Genomic DNA, 21,979 nt, shown 5'->3' on the forward strand with positions numbered 1-21,979 from the left:
TGGGTAAAGAAGTTTCTTCTGAATTCCCTATTGAATTTCTTGGTGACTATCTATCTTATATTGATGGCCTCTAGTTATGCTGTACCCCACAAGTGGACACATTCTCTCTCTCTCTCTCTCTCTCTCTCTCGCGCTCTCTCTCCACTTGATCAAAACCTTTCCATAATTTTAAAGATCTCTTTGAGGTCTCCCCTCAGCCTTTTTTCAAGAGAAGAGATCCAGCCTGTTCATCCTTTCTTGATGTATATACTCTCACATTTCTGGTATCATCCTGGTAAATCTTCTCTGCACCCTCTCCAATAATTTACTAAGAACAATGGGATCAGTATAGCTAGTGCATATGGATGAGAACATATGCAGTTTTGATTTCAAAATTCTCATCCTTGTTTTCAAATCCCTCCATGGCCTCATCCTCCCCTATCTCTAATCTCTCCAGCCCCACAACCTTCTCTTGAGCTGTTGCCTAGAAAGACTTGCATTTATATCGCGCCTTTTGCAACCACCAGATGTCCCTAGCGCTTTACAGCCAATGAAGTAATGTTTTGAAGTGTAGTCACTGTTTTAATGTAGGAAATGTGGCAGCCAATTTGCGCTCAGCAAGCTCCCACAAACAGCAATGTGAAAATGACCAGATAATTTGTTTTTATGTTGATTGAGGGATAACTATTGTCCAGGACACCGGGGACAACTCCCCTGCTCTTCAAAATAGTGCTTTGGGTTCTTTTACGTCCACCTGCGAGAGCAGACGGGGCCTCGGTTTAATGTCCCTAAGTTCTGGAATTCCCTGCCTAAACTTTTCCGCCTCTCTAATCGGACGCTCCTTTAACCCTGATTTTGGTCATCTGCCCTAATTTTTCCTTGGGTGGGTCGGTGTCAATTTCCTTTTTGTTCTGTAACGCTCCTGTGAAGTGCCTTGGGGCGTTTTGCTACGTTAAAGGCGCTATATAAATACAAGTTACGAAGGGTCGCAGACCCGAAACGTTAACTCGGTGTTTCTCTCTCTCTCCACAGATGCTGCGTGACCTGTTGTTTTTATTGTAGATTCCAACATCCGCAGAATGTTGGCTTTGGTGAATACAAGTTGTTGAGTCGATAATATGGGGATGGGGGGGGTGTTGCTTTTACGGTGCGGAAGCATTCGGGGCTGTTTACAAGTAGCAGCCACATGCTGCAGTGAAAGATTCATATTCTCAGCTAGGCCTCCCTCTCTCCCCAGTGTAGACAGCACCACGGCGCATGCGTCTGCTCAGCCGCCATGTTGCGTCCTTAAAAAAAAAAAGGTTGTGTGACGGGGCCCGAAGCAGCGAGTGTGAGCGAGCGAGGGAGGGAGAAAACAACCACAGCCGGCCGGGCCCGAAACCCGCGCTCCGATGTGGCCTGCAGATTCCAGGGGTGCGGGGAGATAAACCCGCCCCCCCCCCCGGCCCCCCACCAGCCGACAGCTACCTCTCCACACACACTCTCCTCCCTCCCTCCCTTTGCAGCTGGGAAAAGATCGAGGGTAAGCGGGGCCGCTGCGGCCCGGAAAACTTTCCGCTGAGCTCCGGGGAGGGGAGGCGGGGGTCCCGAGGCCCAGATTAGGCCCCGAGCCACTTCATTTTTTTTTTAAATCCCTCAAGCCTGCATGTACTTTTCTTTAAAACAAATCTCTGCATGCACGTTAACTGTGAAGCACTATTGCGATTTAAAAAAAAAACAAACATTATTTATTCTTCATCTCGGGTCTTTTTAATGGGGAGCCTTGGCGCCGTAAACATGAGACCAAGGAGTGTGTGTGTGTGTTGGGTGGGGGGTGGGGGGGGGGGGGGGTGCATTTCCTGTTCAACACAATCTAATTTTAAAAAGATCTTCAAAATCCCATGTTTGATTTAAAAAAAAAAATTCTTCCTCGTTTGAAGCGTTTGATTCTTGCTGCTGGGAAGTAGCAAGGGTTTTGAATGCTGCGTTCAAGCTTTTTAATTAGTTGCAGTGAAGTCTCTTCAGATTGAATAGTTGGACTGAGTTGTGTAGCAAGAATAATTCTTTGTGCAGAAAATGTCGAGGGCTCATTTATGTTTGCTGCATGTGCATCTCTGAATCCAAAATGTTGACTATCTAAAGGTTGTACAAAAGCAAAATACTGCGGATGCTGGAAATCTCAACAGGCCAGGCAGCATCTGCTTCCTCCACAGATGCTGCCTGACCTGCTGAGATTTCCAGCATTTTCTCTTTATTTAAAGGTTGTATAATCTCTGCGTTGTAAATATTGATCTTATTTAAAAAATGCAAATTAGTGTTATGTATGCAACATAATTAAGCATTTTTTGTGTTTTGGCAAATAGCTAATCACTTTCCCAACTGTTTGTAATAAAACAATAATGAGAAATGGTAGTTCAGCCCATCAAAACTCATCTGTCTGGGGGGACACGCTCTTTTCATAATATCTAGCCTCCTCTTAAACAGTCCCGTAAATTTTAGCACCCAAGGTGCTTTAAAACCTTTTCACCGATTTAAATTAAACCTTCTGATCTTGCATCCTATCTGAATTTAAAGCAATGCTTTGTGCTTATCCTTCCTACACTATTAAATGTTTCAAATAGCGTAATAAAATCTACATTTAGGTCCGCAGTGCACAAACACAGAAATGTACCCGCTGAAACATCCTTACTGTCTTCTTTCTAGACTGTAGAGTTTAAGCTGCTTTAATTTGGGACAGTCAATTTACCCTTCTGTGCACACTCTCCAATATTAGTGTATGGATCCAAATAGAACAAAATCTCTGTAGATCTGTACTGTATTCAGAATTCCCATTGCCTCCAACAACTATTCCATCGAAAGTGCTAAGCCAATCAGCATTCCCAATTCTGCTTTCCATGTGTTTTCCCGATGCCAATTGACCCCATTTTTTTTGTTGTTTTCCACCAATGCACATTTAGTAATCCAATGTGCGGTGCTTTACGTTTATCATGGTTGAATGTCATTGCTCTGCCCAATTATATATCCTATCTAAATTCATCTACAACTATTTTTCTCTGTACTCTCTGCTCTCCCAATTTTAGCGCAAGCTTAGTTAGATTTGATGTCTGTTATCAATGTACATTAACAGCATTGACCCAGTTTTCATGTTCATCTCATGAGAACAGTCAGTTTACCATTTTTTAAAAAACTAATCTTCGATACCATCCTATAATCTACTCTGGATTCCTGTGGCTTCTTGTTTAATTGGGACTTTGTCGTTGGCACTGTCCAAGTCTATGAAGTTTGTTGAGTACGATCTTCCCTCTAAATCTGTATTAATGTCTCAAGTAATATCTAGATATTTTGTTTTTGAGTCTATCTCAAAGCTGTTATGATACTGTGTTAAGATCTGCTCGTGATGTTGGCTCCCAATGTCTCGGGGGCTCTCTAGCCGGCTGGAACCCGAAGGTAAACTTTCTAGGATTTGCTAAGTGGCTGGAAAGACTGTGGCACTTAGTCTTGAATATGACGCAAGAGCTGGTGCTTTGGACATGGTTGAACTTGGGATGCTGGTAAGATGAGTAGTTTAGGCTGGAGCTGACGAAGGCATGGATAAAGGCTGCAGTGGGAATAAGGTGAGGTGTGGGATTGTTTTTTTTTGAAATTCGTAGCCAATCGTTCCAATTCTTTGTCAAATCACAAACGCCAGAGGTCACCTTGGGCCCATTCAAGGATCACTCTGCGCCAATGCTCTTAGCCAAAAGGCCTAGAGCCACTGCACCGTTCCTGGAAGTACTGCAATACCAGGTTCGTGCCATGGAGGTGGATGGGTCAGGTCCCCCACACACCTCCGTGGAGGTGGATGGGTCAAGCCACCCCACCCACCTCCTATTTCCAAAAAAGCAAGCATATACCTTCCTGATCCAGGGAGAACCACCTTGGGGTTATGGTGGTTACTCCCCTGTCAGGTCAGTTACGCATGATCTTAGCCAAAAGGCGAGTGTGGGATTGTTAGAGATGGAAGTAGACTGTTTTGTTGGTTAGCGACCCCACACTCCAGGTCAAGCAGGTTGACTATGCTGACTGAGTTGGTGCACTTTAGGCTCAGCCTGAGTGAGCAAGTGGGGAGGGGGATGGATTTGTGGGTTAGGGTAAATATTTTTTGATGGGAATCCGAATAGTTTTGGAAATGTTAAGTTGAAGAAAGCTTTTGCTCACCCATGTTTTGATTTTGGACAGCACAATAGAAGATTGGCAGGATGTTATATTTAGCTGTGTGAAAAGTATGTAGATTTAAATATGTTATGAATACCCTTTTGATGAAAATCACGGATTAAATCAGGAGACAAAGCAGATGCGTATCCAACAGGCAATGGAAATTCAATGAGTACTGCACTAATATGTAGACTTTCTTCGAATGCTTGTGCTCCCTGACCAAACTTTCTGCCAAGTCTCTGCATATTCTTTCTATGCTGGAAGAAAGTTGGACGTCGGTAGAGCTGAAAAATACCCTGTGGGTAGAGATACCAAACCGTGCATCAGGGCCTCAATCTGGAATCTAAACTAGCCATTTTAGTAACAATATGCAGGAATGCAAATCATAAGGTAGAAATAATGTTACTTTAAGTACAACAACAACAACCTGCACTTGTATAGCACCTTTTTTAAACGTAGCAAAAATGACACCAGGACCTTCCGTCTTTCACACAAGACGTTAAACCAAGGCCCCGTCTGCCCACTCCGGTGGATCTAAAAGATCCTATTGCACTATTTGAAGAAGAGCAGGGGACTTCTCCCAGCGTCATGGCTAATTTGTATCCCTCAACCAACATTACTAAAAAAAAAGTAGGTTATCTGGTCATTATCTCATTGCTGTTTGTGGGACCTTGCTGTGTGATAATTGGCTGTTGCATTTTCTGCATTACAACAGTAGCTACAGTTCAAATATACTTCATTTGCTGTAAAGTGCTTTGGGATGTCCTGAGGTTGTGAACTATATAAATGTTTGTTAGTTCGTTTGTAATCAAACAAAAATTGACAGCAAGCCAAAGAAGGAGATAGTGGGTGGGGAGTGAGTGGTGGTGGGGGATTGTGTGTAAGAAACCAGAGTTGGAGGAATACAGAGTTCTGAGGGTTGTCGGGCCGGAGGGGCTTACAGAGACATAGAGGTGCAAGGCTGTGAAGGGATTTGTATATGTGGATGAGAATTGTAAATTTGAGGTGTTGGTGGAGCAAGAGCCAATGTTGGTCAACGAGCACAGGATGATGGCAGAATGGGACTTGATGCAAGTTAGGATATGGGCCACAGCGTTTTGGATGAGCTCAAGTTTATGGATTCCAGCCTGGGATGACGGCAGAGGATTAGTGTGTGGGGTTAGGGATTTGTACCTGAGGGAAGAAATGAAAACATGGCACGACATGGGTGATGGAAGGGGAGGTGACCGGGCATGAGGGGTTAAGTAGGAAGAAAAAAAGGAGTGATAGCAGTAATTGGGTTGGGTTTTGTTGGGCAGTGAATAGAGACAGAAAAAGTTCAGGTCAATACACGGTAATGGAAAAGATTAGGCTATTCTCAGATTGATATAGAATCGTAGAAACTTGCAGCGCAGGAGACCATTCGGCCCATCGTGCCTGTGCTGGCACTTTGAAAGAGCAGTCGTGCTTAGTACCACATCCCTGCTTTTTGTCCGTAACCCTGTAATTCCCTCATCCTCAAATACCCATCCAACTCACTTTTTAAAAATTATTTATGGAATCAGCTTCCGCCACCTTTTCAGTTAGTGTTCCAGATCCTGACAACTGTGGAGGAAAAAAAACTCCCATCTCCCCTGTAGATCTTTTGCCAGTGATTTTAAATCTATGGCCTCTGATTAATGACACACTCGCCAAAGGGAATAGTTTTTCTCTCTTGACTCTATCAAAACCTCTCATCATCTTGAAAACCTCTAGGCCACCTCGTTAACCTTCTCTGTTGCAAGGGGAACAGCCCTAACTTTTCCAACCTCTCCTCATAACTAAAGTCCCTCATCCCTGGTAACATCCTGGTAAACCTCCTCTGTTCCCTTTCTAAGGCCTTTACATCTTTCCTGAAGTGTGGTGCCTAGAATTGTCCACAATACTCCAATTGAGGCCTAACCAGTAATTTATAAAGTTCTATCATCATCAATTTGCTTTTATATTCTATTCCGAGTAACCCATATGCTTTTTAATCAACTCACCACTTTTAAGGATTTGTATATATGGACACCAAGGTCTCTCTGCTTATCTATTTATAATGTACTGTCTTTCCACATTCCCCCCAAAATGTATCACTTCACACTTCTCCGCATTGAACTCCATCTGTCATGATATTTCCCATTTCGCCATCCTGAAGCCTATAACTATCCTCATCACTATCTACAGCAAGGGCAGACATCGACGACGAGGTTCAACATTCCCTCCAGTGCGCCAGCGCAGCCTTCTACTGTCTGAGGAAGAGTGTTCGAAGATCAGGCCTTCAAATCTGGCACCAAGCTTATAGTCTACAGGGCTGTAGTGATACCCACCCTCCTGTATGGCTAAGAGATGTGGACCATATACAGTAGACACCTCAAATCGCTGGAGAAATACCACCAACGACATCTCCGCAAGATCCTGCAAATCCCCTGTGAGGACAGACGCAACAACATCTGTGTTCTCGATCAGGCCAACATCTGCAGCATCGAAGCACTGACCACACTCGACCAACTCCGTTGGGCCACATTGTCTGCATGCCCGACATAAGGCTCCCAAAGCAAGCGCTCTACATGGCAAGCGAGCCCCAGGTGGGCAGAGGAAATGTTTCAAGGACACCCTCAAAGCCTCCTTGATAAAGTGTCACATCTCCACTGACACCTGGGAGTCCTTGGCCAAAGACCGCCCTAAGTGGAGGAAGAGCATCCGGGAGGGCACTGAATACCTCGAATTTCGTTGCCGAGAGCATGCAGATCATCATCATTATAGGCAGTCCCTCGAAATTGAGGAAGACTTGCTTCTACTCTAAAAGTGAGTTCTTAGGTGGACTGAACAGTCCAATACGGGAATTATTCCTGTATTGTGAATGCAAATGATATCTCGTCTTTCACAGGTGGGACAGACAGTCGTTGAAGGAAAGGGTTGGAGAGACTGGTTTGCTGCACTCTCCTTCCACTGCCTGCGCTTGCTTTCTGCATGCTTTTGGCGATGAGACGACGGAGGATGGGATGGTTTTGGATCTGGCCTGGAGATGGCGAAGGTTGAACAGGTTCCCACTGGTTCTGTAGTTTGGTTCCACTTCAGCGGGGAGCTTGTTGAGTGTGAAGTGGAGCATTGCAGCGAGGAAGATCGAGAAGCGGGTTGGCGCGATTTTCTAGGGACTGCCTATGATGATGATGATGATGACTACTTTGCCAAGTGTCCTGGTTGTAAACAGGATAGGGAGAAGACAATTAAGGAGAATCCAAAGTTAAAGTCAGAGGACCCATGGTGGGATGAAGTATTAGCTGATGATTTTTTAAGTAGGCCTATTAATTATATTTTCAACAATCACCAGCTTAAAATAAAACGTTGATTTGAACTCGGCATTCAGAGATTTGCATCCCCAATACAGGAATATGCAGGATATCTGGATGAAAAAATATTACATTGCAACAGATCAGATTAACAGAGGATTGCATTTATATATTGCCTTTCACAACCTCGGGATGTCCCAAAACGCTTTTGAATTAATTAAGTAATTTTTAAGTGTAGTTACTGTTGTAATGTAGGAAACACGGCAGCCAAGGTGTGCACAGCAAGTTCCCACAAACAGCGATGTGATAGTGACCAGATAATCTGTTTTTAGTGATGTTGATTGAGGGATAACTATTGGCCAGGACACTGGGGATAACTCCCCTACTCTTTGAAATAGTGTCATAGGATCTTTTACATCCACTTGAGAGAGCAGACGGGGCCTCGGTTTACAGCCCCATCCAAAGGACGGCGCCTTCGACTGTGCAGCACTCCCTCCGTACTGCACTGGAATATCATGTGCTCAAGTCTCTGGAGTGGGACTTGAACCCGCGATCTTCTGAGTCAGAGGCGATGGTGCTACCAACTGAAGTTACATAGAAGCTAATGATATATCGTTGGTTTGCATTCAGTGCAAGGATCTAAGATTATCCAATACATTTATAATGGAAACTGGTTATCAGAAAATATTTAGATCTCCAGACCTTTGGTTCAGCAAATCACGGAAAAAACACGACTTGACTATAATGTGTAATTTTCTGCTCCGAACAAAATGGTTTAATCTTGTCTAGAACTTATTTTTTTTAATGTAAATTCTAAACCGTTTCAGGAGCTAAACGGCATACAAAACATTCATTTCATGTATACTGTTTACTTACTCGTTGTAACTTGGAAGCATCACAAATTTTATCTGAAACAAGTTTTCATTACTTGTGGATAGGCTGCTGTTGCTAAAGTGTTGGAATTTGGAATGGAAGTGCTCACTGACCTACATTAACTCCCAGTCCAGCAACACTTTGATTTTAAAATTCTCATCTTTGTGTTCAAATCCCTCCATTGCGTCACCCCTTTCTACCTCTTAATTCTTGCCTCTTGTGCATCCTCATTTTTTATCAATTTTCTATTGCCGGCTGTGTCTTCAGCTTCCCAGACCTGAAGCTCTGGAATTTCCCCCTAAACTTCTCCGTGCCTCTACCTGTCCTCCTTTTAAGACGCTCCTTAAAGCCTTTGTACAAAAGCAGAATACTGTGGATGCTGGAATCTGAAATAAAAACAGAAAATGCTGGAAATCTCAGCGGATCTGGCAGCATCTGTAGAGAGAAACTAGTTCTAATGAAGGGTCATCGACCCGAAACATTAATTGTTTCTCTCCACAGATGCTGCCTGACCCGCTGAGATTTCCAGCTAATATCTTTGTGACTTGATGTCAAAATTTGTCTGATAACGCTCCTGTGAAGCGCCTTAGGATGATTTATTGCATCAAAGCTGCTATATAAATGCAAGTTATTGTTGTGATAAATATACTGCAGCCCAAAAAACTTAATTTTACTGCATTAATGCAAGTTATTGTTGATGTAATTTCTTGCCAGAGGGAATGGAGAAATTGGAGCTAATCACTGATTCAATACTAGAGAGAAATGCATCAGTGAGGGATTTATGGATCGAATTGCTTGTAGGATAAATAAGATTTCAGATCTCTATCAAAATAGATTATTTTATTGATGGGTAGAAAATTTTGGGTATGAGAAGAATTATCTTGGGGAGCGAGGAGTGTTGAGTGGGGTATAAACTGTTTGTTTCAAATGTGCATCCACATACCATAGCTTGAATGGTGCTGTGCCTGGTTCTGGTGACTGATACACAAGGGAGATATTGAGGTAATGCTTAAAGTTGGTCCTTACTATCGTGGTTTGAGAAAAACTGAGCTTTTAAGCCTTGAAAGGAGGCATTTGAAAGGTTATTTTATAGAGGTAAGTTAGCAAACAGTATGAAAAAGGTAATTTCAGAAAATTACTACAGATTAAATTGTGAAAATAGGACAAAGGAACACAAGTTCAAAGTAGCGAAAGGCAAATAGTAGGACTAATTTCATAGGAACATTGGTCTTTTTTCATCTAGCAATTCCTAAGTCCAGCTAGTTCGCCTACTCATCATAGGCAGTCCCTTGATATCGAGGAAGACTTGCTTCCACTCTCCATCTTGGCTCTCAACAAGCTCCCCGCTGGAATGGGACTAAACTATAGAACCAATGGGAAACCTGTTCAACCTTCCAATGTCGTCCCATCCTCTATCATCAAACTACAGTGCGCGGACGGTGCTTGCATCTTCGCACATTCAGAGGCCAAACTCAAAACCATTGTCAACATCTTCACCGAGGTGTACAAAAGCATAGGCCATGTACTAAACATCCGTAAGACAAAGGTCCTCCACCAACATGACCCTGCCACACAGCGTGGCCCCCCCTGCCCAAGTCATCCTGGTAGTCACATGATGCAATGATAATCGAGTTGTTGACTAATCATGGCCATCAATCTCTATCCATTTGACTGCAACAGATCAGACATGAGGTAAAGAAACCACAAGTGGTTGAAAGCTTGGGGAACAATGGGTCCAGTCCACCTATTCCCCTTCAGCGTGCTACATTTAGTTTGTGTCATGTCTCAAATTACTTGGAAATCTATCCCACTCTGGAGATTTGACCACATCCTTTACGTTCCTCCTTAAAACGTACCTCTTTTAGTCATCCCTCCTAATATATTTCCTCCTTTTGGTTTGGTGTCGATGCGATTACACTTCTGTGAAGCGCCTTGGGACTTTTTCATACTTTCTAGGTGTGATAAAATGCAAGTTGAAGTCCAAATGTGATTTTAAATTCTCGGAATTAATTTTTGCTCTTTAGTTGCAGTTTTGTTGATTGAACAGTGATAGATCTATAAATTTATTTATGGAACTTATGAAGTTCACCTTTATGTACTGTGTACAATTCTGGTCGCCATATTAGAAAAAGGATTATGGAGGCACTAGAGAGCGTGCAAATGTGAAGTTATACCGATCAGAAAAGGATAAATTGGCTTGAGCTCTGAATCTATGTAGTATCTTATTATACTCCGAATGTTTACGGGTCTTGTGACTCTTCCATATTTGACACTACTCTTGATTATGATATGCCATATAATGAGTAGATTATAGCACAAAAAATATGTACCCGATCTAGTCCCAAGGATACGTATATTTATTTGTGTCTTGGAAAAACAATTTAGGGAGGGGGCTGATTTCTAACTAATGAGAATTTTGTCCAGTGCTTTTATTTTAAGCAGACTTTTGGTCTTCAAATAAGGTAAATAAAAGTAATATTAGACCATTTTGCAAGAAAGTGATTAAAACATATTTTAATGTTTAAAGCTAATGCAAAATAAAATATACCAGGGACATTTGCAATCTCACAAGCAAGCATCTAACCTGGGAAGGAAGGTACACACATCTGTGCACTGCACACTTTCTCTTGAATTTTTCAGATATTTTAATTTATGGTGGCAAAAGTATACTATGGATTAGTAACGCTCGTCATTTTTCCTTGCTATTTTTTTATTCAGATCAATGTTCCTATTACAACTTTTCTTTAACAAAAAATTGAATTATGTGGGAAGAATGAATTAATATTAGAAAAATTTGCTGGGGCCGGTATATGACTCATGTAAAGCAACCAACCTCTTTGGATTTGACTTTGCTGTTATAACTTTCTACATACCCCATAGTGTGTAATGCTTAAAGGCTGTGCCACCAATTAAGCAGCAGAGAAGTGGCTACATGAGTACCAAATTCAGAAGATGCATGACGTGATATATTAAAAAAAGAAAAACTTTCATTTATATACTGAGTTTCACAACCTCAGGACATCCCAAAGCACTTTACAGCCAATGACGTATTTTGGGGCTGGAGGAAGTTGTAGTGAGGGATGGAGCAAGATTTGGGAGGGATTTGTAAACTGGGATGAGAATTTTGAATGCTTGGTAATGGGATCCAGTGAAGATTGACGAGGATAGATGGATGGGAGAGTGTGAATTGGTGGGAATATAATGTGGATGATGGTGTTCTGGAGGAGGTGGGGTTTGTTGAGTGAAGGTGAGGTGAGCCTCAGAGCAGTTAATCGTGGAGATAACCGACAGTGATGAAGTTTCAACAGCAGTAGCGATTAGGTAGAAGTAGTCAGTCTTGGTGAAAGACTAGATGTGGGGTGCAGGTTGAGTGAAACAACACTGCAGTAAATAAAAACAAAATGCTGGAAATCTCAGCTGGTCAGGCAACATCTATGGAGAGAAAAACAGTCAATGTTTCAGATCGATAACCCTTCGTCAGAACTGGCGAATGTTTGAAAACACTGCCGTCTCATTCTTGAGTGAGCAACCAGGGAGGGGATGGAATTAGGTTGGGCCAAATCGGTGCGTGCCTAAAGGGACTGTGTGGCTTGAGATGAGAAGCCATTGAAGGAAATGTGTTGGCCGTGTTGGGATAAGTAAGAATCAAAGCATGAAGGGGATGGTGCCACGAAAGTGGACCGTGGAGGATGGAGCGATCGACCATATTGAAGGCGATATGGAGAGCTAGGAGGGATAATGTGCCATGGTGACGGTCACACAAAATATCAATGCTAACTTTGACCAGCAACAAAAGTGACGTGATTCAAACAAGATTGTTAAACAGAGTTGGGTAGCTATGATCTTCTCAACCTTTTAAAGGTGAAGGGAAATCTAGAGAGCACAGTGTTTGTATTTAGCTGACACAGAAACCAATGATTTTATCTGTTTTATGGATCAAGGACAAGAACTCATGTTAAGGAATAGAAAAAGAGAACTGATCAAAAAGTTGGATTAGAAAAAGAGATTTAATTTTTTTTTAACATTTAATATTGAATAAAAGCTACATTTTTTTTCTAAGATTGTCATTTTTTACATGTACCCATAAATCCAATGTGCAAAATAAATAAAACAGTTCTTATTGTACAACGTGCCTTTATTCAGTGGCAAGGGTTAACCAGGACGACTGGAGACCTGCTCTGCTGCACGGACCTAGTATGCACACAAATCACACTGTGGGCTGGCCCATGCTGCCCCTGGGCCCTCGGCTCTTCTAGGCTGCGTACCCTCATTTGCTGCACCTCCGCTGCGACCTTCCCGCTCCTCCGCTGTACCTGGGCCTTGCCGATGTTCCAGCCCATGCTCTAACCAGCGACCTGGGCCTTGATGATGTCACCCAGTCGCCCACCTCAAAGTCGTCGCACACTTGGGATGACTCGTGCTGGAAGTTGTAGTGGCATGCTCCAGCTCTTTATCCTCCCAACCTGCAGTGGTGTCCTCTCGCAGGTTGGGGTGGCTCACGATGTTGCAGGGGCCCGGTGCTCCAGCTCTTGTACTCCCGACCACGGTGATGGTGGTAAGCACGCAGGCGGTGGTGTAGGCCCGGATGACCAACGGGATCTGCAGGTACTCCTGCTGCATGCTCTGGTACGCCATCCTTGCACAGGCTCATTTGTAACCCATTGTCAAACGTTGACATTTTAATTTGCCAACCCATTCCCACTCTGACCTCTCTATGCTTGGCCTCTGACACTGTTCAATGACTCTCAATGTAAGCTCTAGGAACAGCAAATTATCTTTCTACTAGGCACTTTACAGCCTTTCTGACCGTAACAACTTTAGAGCGTAACCAATGCTCCCATTCACACCTCCTCTGGGCCTATCTTTTGTTTATGTACTTGTCTCATTATCACCTCGATGGGCCGAATGGCCGCCTTCTGTGCTGCAACCATTGTATGATTCTATGTCAGATTTCCAGCAATATGTTGCTTTTGTATTGGGTGTTTGACCTGCTATGATGATCTGACATTTTCTGTTTTTAGATTTTCAGCATTTGAGGTTTTTTTAGGAGTTTTTGCGCATTATTTCAGGGCATAGTGTAATAAGAACATAAGAAATAGGAACTGGAATAGGACATTTGGCCCTTTGAGCCTGCTCTGTCACTCAAGATTTGCAACTCCACTTAACCACACTATTCTCTTAATTTCGTTATCCAAAAATTTATCGACCTCCGTCTTGAATATAATCAATGACGGACCGTCCACACCTCTCTCGGGTAGAGAATTCCAAAGATTCACAACCCCGTAAGTGAAGAAATTTCTCCTCATCTCCGTCCTAAATGGCCGACCCATTATTCTGAGACTGTGACCCTGTATTCTAGATTCCCCAGCCAGGGAAAACATTTTCTTATTATTAACCCCGTCAAGCCCCTTAAGAATTTTAAGTTTCAATTAGAACACCAAAACTCTAGGGAATATAGGCCTAGTCTACTCAATCTCTCCTCATAGGGCAATCCCCTCATCCCAGGAACCAGTCTAGTGAACCTTTGTTGCACTCTCTAAGGCAAGGTATGCCTTTCCTTGGATAAGCAGACCAGAACTGTACACAGGACTCCAAGACTGGTCTCACCAATGCCCTGTATAATTGTAGTAAGACTTCTTTACTCTTGTACTCTAATCCCTTTGTAACAAAAGCTAACATACCATTTGCTTTCATATTTGCTTGCTGTACCTGCATGATAACTTTCTGTGATTCATGTACAAGGTCATCTAGGTCCCTCTCAATGCAAACATTTCCCAGTCTCTCACCATTCAAAAAATATTCTCTTTGGTAGGAAAAATAGTGGATAACTTCACACTTCCCCACATTGTATTCCATTTGCCATGTTCTTGCCCACTCCACCAACCTGTCTATATCTCTCTGCAGCCTCTGAGTCCTCCTCACAGCTTACATTCCCACCTAACTTTGTATCAGTAAACTTGGATTCAGGAAGAGATTAAATTTAAAAGCTGCAAGGGAAATATCAAGACAAAACAAATACAAAAGCAAAATACTGTGGATGCTGGAATCTGAAATAAAAACAGAGAATGCTGGAAATCTCAGTGCGTCAGGCAGCATCTGTGGAGAGAAAAACAGTTAACGTTTCGGGTCGATGACCATTCATCAGAACTGCCAAATGTTCGTAAAGAGCACATTTTTAAGCACTGAAAGGGGAAGAAAGAACAAAAGGGGTGGAAGGCAGGAGAGATTAGAGGGTCAAAAGGGCTGATGGGCCGAATTGAAATGGTAATGATAGAGGTTAGAAAAAGGTTAATCTGGATAGGGTGTGAATGGCATAGTAATGACCAGCTGCCATTATAGACAAAGAGAAGAAAAAAACATAAAATGTGGTGGGGGGGGGGGGGGGGGGCCGAAGATGGCCAGAGGTTAAGCTCTGAAATTGTTGAACTCGATGCTGAGTCCAGAAGGCTGTAAAGTGCCTAAACGAAAGATGAGGTGCTGTTCCTTGAGCTTCATTGGAACAATGGAGGAGTCCGAGGACAGAGATATCGGAGTGGAGTGGAGAATTAAAATGACAGGCGACCGGAAGCTCAGGGTCACACTTACGGACTGAACGGAGGTGTTCAGCAAAGTGGTCACCCAATCTACGCTCGGTCTCCCCAATGTAGAGGAGACCACATTGTGAGCGGTGAATACAGTATACTAAATTGAAAGAAGTACAAGTAAATCGCTGTTTCACCTGGAAGGAGTATTTGGGGCCCTGGATAATGGGAAGGGAAATATCAAGGCTCTAAAGCAGAGCAGAGTTTTGGGTAAAAGTAAGCAAAGTGGGTCAAGAGGGACAGAGAAAGTAACAAAGGTAATAGGGCATCAGTGATTAAGATGGCATCAGGGAAAAATAGAAAAAAAGTCAAAGCTAAAGGCGCTATATCTGAATGTGCGAAGCATTCGCAACAAAATAGATGAATTAATTGCGCAGATAGAAATTAATATCTATCTTAATATCTATATTAATATCTATTTATTAACCATTACGGAGACGTGGTTGCAAAGTGACTAGGGTTGGGAACTAAATATTCCAGGATATTTAACTTCTAGAAGAGATAGGCAAAATGGAAAAGGAGGAGGGGTAGTCCTGATAATAAAGGATGGGTTAAAAACAGTAGAGAGAAAGGATCTTAGCTCAGAAAATCATGTTTGGGTGGAGCTCAGAATCAGCAAGGGGCAGAAAACATTGGTGGGCGTTGTTTATAGGCCCCCAAACAGTAATTGTAATGTAGGCAGAGTAAAAATCAGGAAATTAGAGGTGCATGTAACAAAGGTAATACAGTAATCATAAGGAACTTTAATCTACATATAGACTGGGCAAACCAAATTTGCAGTAATGGTGGGGAGGACGAGTTAATGGAATGTATACAAGATATTTTTCTGGGTCAGTATGTTGAGGAACCAACTATGGAACATTTTAGATCTAGTATTGTGCAATGAGAAAGGGTTAATTAATTACCTTTGTAGTAAAGGGGCCTATAGGGTAGAGTGACGTAGGTATGAGGGGCGAATTGGTGAAGGTAGATTGGGAAACTACATTAAAAGTTAGGTGAGTAGACAAGCGATGGCTAGTATTTAAAGAATTAATACATAATTTACAACAAATATACATTCCTTTTAAGGCACAAAAACTCCACAGGAAAAGTGGTTCAAACGTGGCTAACGAGCAGTTAAAGGCAGTATTAGATCAAAGGAAGAGGCTTATAATGTTGCCAAAAATGCAGTGAGCCTGAGGATTGGGAGGATTTTAGAATTGAGTAAAGAGGACCAAGAAATTGATATGGAATGAGAGTAAATTAGCGAAAAACATAAAAGCAGTCATAAATGTTTCTATAGATATGTAAATGGGAAGAGATTAGTGAAAGTAAACGTGGGCCCATTAGAGGCAGAGAAAGGAGAAATGATAATGGGCCATAAGGAAATGGCAGAGACATTAAACAAATACTTTGTATATGTCTTCACAGTAGAAGACACAAAACATATTCTGGAAATAATGGGGAACCAAGCGTCTAGAGAGAATGAGGTGCTTAAAGAAATCAGTATAACTAAAGACATAGTACAGATTGAGCGTCCGAAATCCGGAAACCTTGGGACCAAGGCCGTTCTGGATTCTGGGTATTTCCGGATTTTGGAACGTCTTTGCCTGGGGTGAGGTAGGTGGGGTCTGGCAGCCGAGGTGGGGAGGGGGGGGGGAGCCGGAGAAGGGGGGAGTCGCCGAGGGCTGGGGCAGGCGCAGGCGAAGTCGGGCCACCGAGGGTCGGAGCAAGGTCGGGCCGCCGAGCGCCGGGGAGAGGTCGGGCCGGGGCGATGTCGGGCCGCTGAGGGCCAGGGCAGGCGAAGTCGGGGTGGAGGCCAGGGCGCGCTGCGGTCAGGCCGCCAAGGGCCGGAGCGAGGTCGGGCCGCCGAGGGCTGGGGCGAAGTCGGATCGCCGGGGGGGGGTTTGGAACATATTCCGGTTTCCAGATGACGCCACCATGGATCGGCACAGTGTCTAGATTCCGGAACATTTCTGAATTTTGGAACTCTGGATTTCGGACACTCAACCTGTTCTGGAGAAATTAAGGACACATTTATTTGCAACAGAAAAATGTTCTGATTGGGTCTCCTTAATCACATGACCTGATTGCTGATTGGTCCCCTTGGAGGATAAGACACACCCAGTAGTTTCTCTGGAATGTGTAATTAGAACCGCCCTGCCTATGTAATCAGTGACTTTGCAAAGTGTAATTTGAGCCATTCTGACTGCCGACTCCAGACAGGAGAGAGCTCACTCTCTCGAGTTAAGACCTCCGCCCTCAGCCCAAGTTCCTGCCCCATCCCCCAGCCCAAGTTCCTGAGTTCAAAAGAATATGCGGAGTCCAAAGCGGTCGAGCGCATGCATAGCACGTTAGGGGTGGAGTCCAGGGCGCGCATGCGCAGAAGAGGGACACAAAACTATTGCAAATAATCACTTCGAGAAATTAATTGGACTAAGTGGTGACAAATTCCCTGGACCTGACGACCTGGGTTTTAAAAGAGGTAGCTGCAGAGATAATGGATGCACTGGTATTAATTCATCAGTCATTGATGGTTGGCATGCAGATACAGCAGGCGGTTAAGAAAGCAAATGGCATATTGGCCTTCATAGCGAGGGGATTTGAGTACAGGGGCAGGGAGGTGTTACTACAGTTGTGCAGGGCCTTGGTGAGGCCACACCTGGAGTATTGTGTACAGTTTTGGTCTCCTAACCTGAGGAAGGACATTCTTGCTATTGAGGGAGTGCAGCAAAGGTTCACCAGACTGATTCCCAGGATGGCAGGACTGACATATCAAGAAAGACTGGATCAACTGGGCTTGTATTCACTGGAGTTCAGAAGAATGAGAGGGGACCTCATAGAAACGTTTAAAATTCTGATGGGTTTCGACAGGTTAGATGCAGGAAGAATGTTCCCAATGTTGGGGAAGTCCAGAACCAGGGGACACAGTCTGAGGATAAGGGGTAAGCCATTTAGGACCGAGATGAGGAGAAACTTATTCACCCAGAGAGTGGTGAACCTGTGGAATTCTCTACCACAGAAAGTTGTTGAAGCCAATTCACTAAATATATTCAAAAAGGAGTTAGATGAAGTCCTTACTACTAGGGGGATCAAGGGGTATGGCGAGAAAGCAGGAATGGGGTACTGAAGTTGCATGTTCAGCCATGAACTCATTGAATGGCGGTGCAGGCTAGAAGGGCCGAATGGCCTACTCCTGCACCTATTTTCTATGTTTCTATGTTTGCAGAATTCCCTAGATTCTAGAACAGTCCCCAAGGATTGGAAGGTTGCAAACATAACCCTGCTATTTAAGAAAGGAGGAAGAAAAAAAACGAGGAACTATAGGCCAGTTAGCCTGACATCAGTAGTAGGCAATCTATTACAAAAGCAAAATACTGCAGATGCTGGAAATATTAATCAGGTCAGGGTCATCAACCTGAAACGTTAACTCTGTTTCTCTCTCCACAGATGCTGCCTGACCTGAGTATTTCTAGCATTTTCTGTTTTTATTTTATGCTAGAATCTATTATTAGGGATGTAGTAATAGGGCACTTAGAAAATCGAAATATGATTAGGCAGAATCAACATGACACATCTGCTAGAATTTTTTGAAGATGCTTCAGATGTGTCAGAGTTTTTTTTATTGTGCATTTGTTGACAAATATATTTGCCTTTATTGAGAAAAAACACATGCACTACCTTTCAGCAGTGTGATTAGCAGAGATTTTGATGAATTTTATTTAGAAGGCCTATCTCATGATGATGAATCTGAAATCTATTGCCTGAAACTGAATGCACTGAAAATTGTAAAAAAAAAATCATTGATGTGATCCAGGGAACAAGTAATATGATTCTCATAGGTCTTTTACCAATAATGTAACAGATCATCAGTGAATAACTATGCTTTTGTGCTTTGAAGCTTTGTGTTTTGGTGATGCATGTTGGCTTCATTACCTTACCATGTTCCTTTCTCTCCTTTTTATTGGTTGCATTTCTCCAGCAAAATTCTGGCTCGGTGTCAAATTTGTTTATCTCATAATACTCCTGTGAAGCACCTTGGGACGTTTCACTACGTTAAAGTGGACCTGTGTGAGCATTAGGGATAACAGGATTAGTCTTTGCTGTGAAACCTTCAATAGTCAAATTGACCATTACTGCCATGGCTCATAAATGAACAATGGCTACTTGGGTGATATACTGGGAGGTTATAGAACTGTATCCCTGAAAAAACAGGAAAGATTAAAATGAAATAAATTTCTAGCACAACATTCCGAGAAACTCAGGGCAAATATAATTGAGAGCTTTGTAAATCAAATTAATTATAAACAAATACAACGATTTAAATGCCAGTTTAGGAAAGTGTGAATAATGAGTTGTGTTGTGAGTTACATGTACTGTCTGGTTTGTTTTTAAGGTTGCTCCAAGGAACTCGTCACCAAAGCTATTTTTTTTGCTTCTGCCGAAGTTCTGGCTGCAATTGAGACACCACGTGGTGTGCCTTTTCATACACGGGGACATTTACTGCAAGAAGGAACAGTCTCTTGACTCTGAAAGGAACAGATAACTCTGAAAAGTTGTACATTTGAGGGGGAGAAACTGGTACAAGATCAGCAACATGTCCATCACCAACACCCCGACCAGTAACGATGCATGCCTGAGCATTGTGCACAGCTTGATGTGTCATCGACAAGGTGGAGAAAGTGAAACCTTTGCCAAAAGAGCGATTGAAAGCTTGGTGAAAAAGCTGAAGGAGAAAAAAGATGAGCTTGATTCACTGATCACAGCTATAACAACAAATGGAGCTCATCCCAGCAAGTGTGTCACAATACAGAGAACGCTAGATGGCAGGCTCCAGGTAAGTGTTCAGAGGGGAACTTATTTAAAAATAAGAGCAACAATTTGCATTTATATAGCACCTTTAATGTAGAAAAACGTCCCAAGAAGTCTCACGGAGGTGTAATAAAATTTAAAGATTAAAATCAAGCAACAAAAGTTATTGGTTCATAATAAAGATATTTGCAGATAGAACCACCTTAACTTCCAACCAGATGAAATTCCTTATTGTCTGCCAAATGTGTGCTCTTCATCTTTGGGCATGACCTGCGGAGAAAGTCCATTTGTGCAGAGTTCTGTTATTTTTGATGAACTCTTTGGGTCTCATTTGTTTGCTTTTTAAAATGTTTCTCTTTGTAGGTGCTTATTTCATGATCAATTCTGTTTGATTCAATTTCATTATCTAAACAGACCGTATCCTGGGTATTTCTGAAAGATCGGCCTTTTTATTTACTTTCCAAAGTGGCTAGTTGAATTGGATAGTATTGCAAATTTCTTAAGTTGCAAAGATTTACAAATGGGAATGACTGATCTAAGGCACTGGATACCAAAAAGAATAAAGAAACTACATCAAATAATTGATAATGTTTAGAATGTTAGGATAACATAGGATATACGGCGCAGAAACAGGCCATTCGGCCCAACCAGTCCATGTCGGCATTTATACTCCATTTGAGCCTTCTCCTGTCTACCAGCATAACCCTTTATTCCCTTCTCCCTCATACTTATCTAACCATCCTTTAAATGCATCTATTTGCTTCATCCACTCCCTGTGATAGCAAGTTCCACATTCTCACCACTCTTTGGGTAAAGAAGTTTCTTCTGAATTCCCTATTTGATTTCTTGGTGACTATCTTATGTTGGTGGTCTCTAGCTATGCTCTTCCCCACAAGTGGAAACATTCTCTCTCTATCTACTCTGTCAAATCCTTTCCTAATTTTAAAGACCTCTATTAGGTTACCCATCAGCCTTTTTTCACACAAAAAGAGAGACAGCCTGTTCATCCTTTCCTGATGCATATACCTTCGTTTTTCTGGTATCATCCTTTTAAATCGTCTCTGCACCCTCTCCAGTGCCTTTCTATCCTTTTTATAATATGGCGACCAGATTTGTACGCAGTACTCCCAAGTGTAGTCTAACCACGGTTCAATACAAGTTTAGCATAACTTCTCTACTTTTCAATTCTATCCCTTTAGAAGTAAACCCTAGTGCTTGGTTTACTTTTTTTTTATGGCCTTGTTAACCTGCTTTTAGTCGCTACTTTTAGTGATTTGTGTACTTCCAGATCCCTTTGTTCCTCTATCCCACCCAGACTCGCACCCTCCAAGTAATAAGTGACCTCCTTATTCTTCCTACCAAAATGAAATACCGTACATTTATCCGTGTTGAAATTCATTTGCCAATTATATGGCCACTCTGCAAGCTTATTAATGTCCTCCTGTAATTTGTTGCTGTCCTCCTCAGTATTGACTTTTGGTGTCATCCGCAAATTTAGAAATTGTGTTTTTGATTCCAAAGTCTAAATTGTTAATATAAATTGTAAACAACTGTGGTCCCAGCATTGATCCTTGTGAAACACCATTACCCACCACCTTCTGCCACTGTAAATAGCTACCCTTTACCTGTCTTGAAGCCAGCTAGCTATCCATTCTGCTACTTGTCCTCTGACTCTGCATTCTCTGACTTTGTTCATTAGTCTATGCTGTGGTACCTTATCGAAGGTCTTTTGAAAATCTAGATAAATTACATCGACTGCATTACTACCTCTTCAAAAAATTCATTGAGGTTGGTCAAGCAAGACTTTCCCATTTGAAATCCATGCTCACTATTTATTATTATATTTGTGGTTTCTAGATGTTCTATTTTCTCCTTTTAGTAGGGATTCCATTATTTTTCTTAGCACTGATGTTAAGATGACTGGTCTATAATTCCCTGGACATGTTCTATCTCCCTTCTTAAATATAGGTATTATGTTAGCTATCTGCCAGTCCTCTGGCACTATGCCTTTATTAAATATGTGTAGTAATGTCTTTGCTATCTCTTCCCTAGATTATTTTAAAATGCGTGGATGTAATCCATCTGGGCCAGAGGTTTTATCCTCCTTTGAGTTTGATTAGTTTATTTAATATATCTCCTCTTTTTATTTTAAATGCATTTATCTGATTACTAATCTCCTCATTGGTCGCCAGTCGTCTTGATTAATCCTGGCACAGGAGTAAGACCTAGCTCTGTCAAGCCTGTGTGGTGGCTGGGATGCAACAGCCACCACACATTAAAAAAAATCCA

At 42.4% G+C, this 21,979-nt stretch overlaps 1 protein-coding gene across 2 annotated transcripts in view; it reads left to right on the forward strand.

The window, feature by feature from the left end:
- Positions 1-1,253: 1,253 nt before the first annotated feature.
- Positions 1,254-21,979, forward strand: part of smad4b (SMAD family member 4b) — a 119,428-nt gene continuing 98,702 nt past the window's right edge. For both annotated transcript variants that reach the window (XM_070867501.1, XM_070867502.1), the window contains exons 1-2: positions 1,254-1,501; positions 19,275-19,715. In XM_070867501.1, the coding sequence (XP_070723602.1) occupies positions 19,476-19,715 (240 nt within the window). In that variant the 5' untranslated portion in view covers positions 1,254-1,501; positions 19,275-19,475. The remainder of the gene's footprint in view (positions 1,502-19,274; positions 19,716-21,979) is intronic.

This window comes from Pristiophorus japonicus, chromosome 2 (assembly GCF_044704955.1).
Source record: "Pristiophorus japonicus isolate sPriJap1 chromosome 2, sPriJap1.hap1, whole genome shotgun sequence".
NCBI lineage: Eukaryota > Metazoa > Chordata > Chondrichthyes > Pristiophoridae > Pristiophorus > Pristiophorus japonicus.